This window comes from Passer montanus, unplaced genomic scaffold, assembly GCF_014805655.1.
Source record: "Passer montanus isolate IOZ18808 unplaced genomic scaffold, ASM1480565v1 scaffold21, whole genome shotgun sequence".
Taxonomy (NCBI): Eukaryota; Metazoa; Chordata; class Aves; order Passeriformes; family Passeridae; genus Passer; species Passer montanus.
The window spans coordinates 1,305,012-1,311,031 of NW_024366703.1; the positions used below are offsets into that span (position 1 = coordinate 1,305,012).

At 40.2% G+C, this 6,020-nt stretch overlaps 1 protein-coding gene across 1 annotated transcript; it reads left to right on the plus strand.

The window, feature by feature from the left end:
- The first annotated feature begins 851 nt into the window (after positions 1-851).
- On the plus strand, positions 852-4,675 carry LOC120502202 (beta-microseminoprotein-like). Its single transcript, XM_039709399.1, has 4 exons — positions 852-1,049; positions 2,029-2,137; positions 3,362-3,467; positions 4,175-4,675. Exons 1-4 carry the CDS (start codon positions 1,047-1,049, stop codon positions 4,302-4,304), a joined length of 348 nt encoding a protein of 115 aa, XP_039565333.1. The 5' UTR covers positions 852-1,046; the 3' UTR covers positions 4,305-4,675.
- The last annotated feature ends 1,345 nt before the right edge of the window (positions 4,676-6,020 follow it).

Consider the following 6,020-nt stretch of genomic DNA (forward strand, 5'->3'; position numbering starts at 1 on the left):
TTGTCACAGCTTTATCAAACACCTGCAAGCACTTCATCCCTTTTCTGTCATCCTGAAAGGGATAGTCTAGTAATTGAAGAAAGACCTATTTACCCAACTTACCGAGTTGAAAGCCAGCTAAGATGTCACTGGAAGTAGTGGTGTCACTGTGACCTGCATTGCACTAACTCTGGCCTTCTCTCATGGACTTCCTGAGGTACTTTTTAACTCTGGAGTTTGAGTAGAAGATGTGGAGTAGCCAACCCAATTTTGAGTTCAGTCTCTACTCCCAAAACCACACAAGAAGCCACCACAATTACGCAGTCAGAGTAATTAATTCAGGTATTGCAAACTGTACAGCTCTGGTAATAAGGGATAAACTTCATCACCAAGAAGAGCCACAAAGTTTGAAATACTTGAACCTTGTAGGTGAAAGGTAAGCAAAAGGGGACCATAGTGGACCTCTTTGCTATCAAATTACTGTCCTTGGAAAGTATGTCTGCCCCTGACATATCCAGCCTCCACAGAAAAGGAACAGTTTCTCCCTGGCTACAAGAACCAAAAATAAAATATATAATGCTTCTTTCTTCACAGAGGACCTGAGCTTATGGATCTTCTACATGAGGGAAAGCTGAAGAAGGAAGAATGGTTTTCTAGGACCCATGTTTTAAACCATAGATTGTTGAAACTAGGCATGCGATTTTGTTGTGATTGACAACCATAATGTCTCTAATGGTTTTCTCAGGGCAAGTGTTAAATATTCCTTCTAGGCTTGATAAGTACTTCCTGTAACTGCCTCCCAACTCTAGTGTGGCACAAAAGCCACACCTATTTCTCCAGTGTCTGTTAGAACTGGAGAAATAGGTACACCTTTCTTCCTGTGTGTAATTGCCTTATCTTAATGTCCACCCCATGAAGTCATTTTGCAGAAACTTCATTGGTGCTAAACATGCATGGTCAGTTTGCTCAAGGGCTGTTATCACAAATTCCCTCTCTATATAAGGTCTCTGAGAAGATGAGCTTTGTACATCCCATCTCCCTTCTGGAAATCTCATAATTCTGCAAGAATGGTGAGTCCTTACATCTTGTACTGTAAAAGACCATGGTATGTTGCTATAGGTTTTAAAGGAGTTTCTGTTGAATTTATCTCCGTACTTGGCACATTAAGAAACTTGGAGAATGTATAAATTCTGTGTTATGACAGCGAGTCAAAGAGAGGCAAAGAGAGGTAAGAACTTGGGGTGAAAAGTCTGGATAATATCTGAACACTTCACTGAACTAAAAAAAAAAGGTATCTTGATTTTTACTCCTTTGTCACTTGCAGTTTTTTTTTTTACTTCTTTTTATAAGTCACCAGACCTACTGTCTGAAATGACACACTTAATACAGTATGTGTATGTGATGGTTTATTCCTGGTAGACCAGGAATAAACCTTTCTCTTACCCTTCAAACATTTAAAACTAATATTGAAACTTCAGCTGAATTTTCAGAAGAAAATCACTGACAAAGGTCAAAGAATATATAATTACCTAGGTTGTAAGTAACACCTGCAAGTAAGGTACAGGGCCAAGACTTGAGTATTTAATGTCAGCTAAAGTTATTTCACTTGTTCCTAATCCTTCAATATTAGGGTGAAACATTTTGTAGTTCTACAGACTGCAGTAAAGAACTTTTTGCAACTGTGAGGTTAGTGGAAAAAACAGTTGGTGACCAAGCCTACAGATAAAAAGAGGACTAGAAAATTTAATGGGTAATGGAGAGGAATAGAACACACATTTCTCACAAACGGTAGCCGAGTCTAGCATTCAATGCTTGATCCTAACAACTGCGAAAGACAGACAAAGACAGACATTTTTTGCCCTCCCATGTGATGCTCTGCCTCTGCTTCTTCAAAATGGTTGTATATTCCTGATAAGTGTGTTAAAGTATCTAAACTGCAAAAGACAATTGGATTTTAATTTGAAACCACAATGTATTTTCCTGTTATTTATCATCAAGACATCTTAATAGCTACTGAAGGATTGATATGAATTCTGTTTTCTTGTTCAGAACACCATCTTGGCCTGCCTTCTTGCTCTTGCCATCAGCATGCCACTGTCTGATGCTTCTTGTTTCTTTATGCCATTCAAGCCAGGGATGTCTAATGGTGTGGTTGTAGGTAAGAAGCCAACTGCCCTCAGCTTGACAGACATCATCAGAATCACTGCTTGATTTGTCCATTTTGTGCAATTCATCACAATTTAGAAATAAGTGGAAACAGGAGAGGAATCAAAGGGAAATGGGAGGGAAATGGGGTATGGAGAGCAATATTATAATATGTTATTAAAAGAACAAGTTATCTGGGAGTTTCACACAGACCAAATTACTAATGATCTTTTTCCAGGGAAGTAGCACAGTTTTACTCAGTTTTTTTTTTTACTCATCTGCATGAAGTAGTAACTCATATTTTTACCATGGAATCAGATATAGAAACCAGAGAAGGGAGAAGTATAAGTGTATGTAGTCAGTATAAAACAGGAAATGGATTTACAAGTATTCAGCACCCTGCAATTTACTCATGTCTTGTTTCTATAACCCAAAACAAATTCCTGAAAGCAGAATGGCTGCATCCCTTGAGTCTGCATCTGCCCTTCCTGAACACAGCTAGTCTGTCAGTCTACAGATGAGTGGAGCTGCAGGAAAAAAAGTTCCCAAAAGAGAAGCATGCTATTTTTTGGACACAACAGGAGTTGATGGGTGCCAATATGCAACGCGCCCCCCCAAAAAACCAACCAAACAAACAAAAAAAAACACCCACAAAAAAACCCCTCACCCTAAGTGGTCTAAAATACAGCTTTACATGGGAAAGCTGGTACTACTACTTGAAGAAATGAGTTAACATTGCCAAAGAACATTTATAGGCGAAGACACAACCTAGAAGTCCCACAACTTTCTCTTGTTCTGCTCTCATTGAATAGGAACTTTACATCCAACATTTGCTTTCTTCCTGCAGCTGAGGACTGGGAAAACTTTTTTGACCAGATGTAGTCTTGCTTTAAAGGAGGAGTGAACAAGAGATGGTGTTAATCAGAAAGCCAAAGCCTTTTTTAATTCTGGTCAGGTCTGTGTCTATTTGTCTTTCTGCTGGGTTATTCAAATTCCATACTTGAACTGCACCAGGAAACCCCATGCTGTTAAGAACCTCAGGAGACAGAAGGACACAGGTGTCTATTCTCCATGCATTAGGGTAGCACACCCTGCTTCCTGTGTTGGGGAACCTCTGTGTTTGGCAGAGAGGGATGTTAATGCAAAAATCCAGCAAAGACCCACCCATTTTGTACATGCAACAGTGGTTAGTGCAATGGGTCTGACACTGAAGACTGCTCATACACTACATTTTCAGGCTGCCTGGATGAGGAAGGAAAGGTCCATGAATTTGATTCCAGGTGGAGGACTGAGGACTGCAATGATTGCTCCTGTTCCAAGACTGGAATTGGATGCTGCACTAGGTGAGTTCAGAGCAGCAGTGGGGTTTGTCCTCTGCTGCTGTGATACAGCACAACCCACTTCCCTTCTCCCAGGAGTTCCTGAGAAATAACAATAATCCTTCTCCCACTCACTTCCTATGATAAAGTTATGCATTAATGCAACACTATCCTCAGTGAACATGCAAGAAATTCCTCTGAAAAATAAAGATTGTATTTAACAAATAATTCTTGATTTAAAATAAAAAGAGAATTTAATTCTTCTCAGGGCTAAATCATCAGGCAAGTTATTGATTCAAGAGAGAACACACTAAGAAATTTCTATTGATCCTAGTCCAGATCTTCCCAAAGCCACACATTGCCTCACTTTTCTCTGAGAAGCAGCTCAAGATACCTTGGCTGTAATTTTTGCCATAGTGATACCCAACCACTCATGCAATATTAGTTCCATACCATGGATGAAGAGAAGAAGCAGTGATATTGGAATAGCAAAGAAGCACAACAAACATCCCTTGGGTGTAAATCAGACCAGAAAAACTACAACTCTCCCTTCATCCTGCTTACACAGCAGGCTAAGTAACATTTGAGCTAGGACCTTTGTGCACGTTTCCTTTTCTGCTACCAAAAGCCTTCTCAGTATAGCCTCTTCTTATCAAAGGTGCAGATGCCACCTGAAGTGGAAGCTGCTTATTTCTTGGTCTCATCACCTCTTTTTCTTTTTCCAACCACAGCTATATGAGACCAGTCGACTATGATGAAGAGAAATGTGAAAGCATTTTTGACAAGGAGACTTGCTCTTATAAAGTAGTGGAGAAAGATGATCACTCAAAAGAATGCCCTGTCCATTCATGGGTGGGGTAACAGAAGAATGGTGGATTGGGGGAATATTTCCTTTTATTGTTCTGATGGTTCTCTCACAAATTCAAAAACATTAAAAATGCAACTGTTAAGTGAAATCTACTCATAAAACCCAACACATAATGAAACTGAGTATCTACTCACAAAAATCTCTGTTGGTTTCTCTGCCTTATGCTTCACCATGAAAAAAGAACTGACCTGTTCCTTCCTTGAGGCCAGACATTAAAGGTGACATTTTAAACCATCCTCGGTAGCTGCTAATGAGTTTTCTTCTCTGGTCATGTTTCAGTGCCAAGGAGCATGTTCTGTAATCTGTGCACACTTGTATCTTAAAGCTAATATAAAATCAAATAAAGCATCAGAAATTCATGTGATTTATTTTCTTTTTTAAGGATGAAAACCAAAAGAATTAAAATTCCAAAAACCATGGGAAAAAATGAAAAGCTGCTTTAAAATCTTTCTGAATGCTCTCTTTTCTATGACAATGTCTTACATTATTAGCTTTTGTCCTCTAAGGCTTCCTGGAGACCAACCTATGGACTGCAAGGTCTACCAGCTACCCACTGTAACCCAGTACTATTCTTCCATCTTCCCTGAGATCATAGACCAAACCATCAGCCTGAGCTCTGACTGAAAGAAAGGGTCCTTTATTCAGATTAACCCTTTAAAAAGTTTTTAATTGGGCTATGGGCAGCATTGTGGCTGCATGGAGTGACTGGGCTCACCCTTTATTCAGATTAACCCTTTAAAAATGAAAGTTTTTAATTGGGCTATGGGCAGCATTGTGGCTGCATGGAGTGACTGGGCTCAGAGAGGGAAGCAGCTCAGTAAATTCACAAACAGTAACTGAGAGGGAAACGCTTGCCAGTCTAAGCTCTCCTTTGAGGCACAGCTTCATAATCTTTATAGCACACTTATTCAATTTCCACACATGACTATGAGCATCCTACATCTCCAAGTTCTATTTCTCCACAACAGTAAGTGTGTCAATGCTTCCATAGCTCATAGCTTCAAATTACAGAATGAGCATATACCTCATGAGCAGTGCCCAGTCCTGCTGTCTGCAGGGTAAAGGCAAACCTCAGCTTGTACTGGCTTTAACTTCATGATTCACCAGATGAACTCCAGTGGTTCCTTTGAATCCTTGCTGCCCTGTGATTGTATCCACATTCAGTGACATTGCTGGGACACACGGTCCCCACTGCAGCTGGGCAGTGAACCTGTTTACTACCCTTTGCAAGCCTGTTCTAAGATAAAGTATAATTGAAGGCATCTTCTAATGACTCCATGCCTAGCACAAACTCCAGCACTTCAGGGCTGAGGCTAGAGGACTTGAAAATAATTTCTGAGAAACTACTCCACCCTGGTGCATTGATACTGTAGGGTTGCTCTTTCCAATTTTCACCAAAGGAGGTGACACAGAAAGGGGAACAGTATTGCTAGAGAGAGATGTTTTAGTAGAGAAGGCAGTGATAAGTCAAGGGGTGAAGGTTTTAAAATAAAAGAGGCTATATTCAGATTAAACACAAGGGAGAAATTCTTTAATATGAGGATAGTGAGACACTGGAGCAGGTTGCTCAGAGAACTTGCAGGTGCACCATCCTTGGGAGTGTTTTAGGCCAGGTTGGACAACCTTGGCTTTGAGAACCTGGTTTAGTGGAAGGTGTCCCTGCTCTTCTCAGGAGGGTTGGACTAGATGATCTCTAAAGGTCCTTTCCA

Coding starts and splice junctions, on each gene's coding strand:
- LOC120502202 (XM_039709399.1), top strand. Junction 2,138..3,361: donor GTCTAATGGTGTGGTTGTAG/GTAAGAAGCCAA, acceptor CTACATTTTCAG/GCTGCCTGGATGAGGAAGGA. Junction 3,468..4,174: donor GGAATTGGATGCTGCACTAG/GTGAGTTCAGAG, acceptor TTCCAACCACAG/CTATATGAGACCAGTCGACT.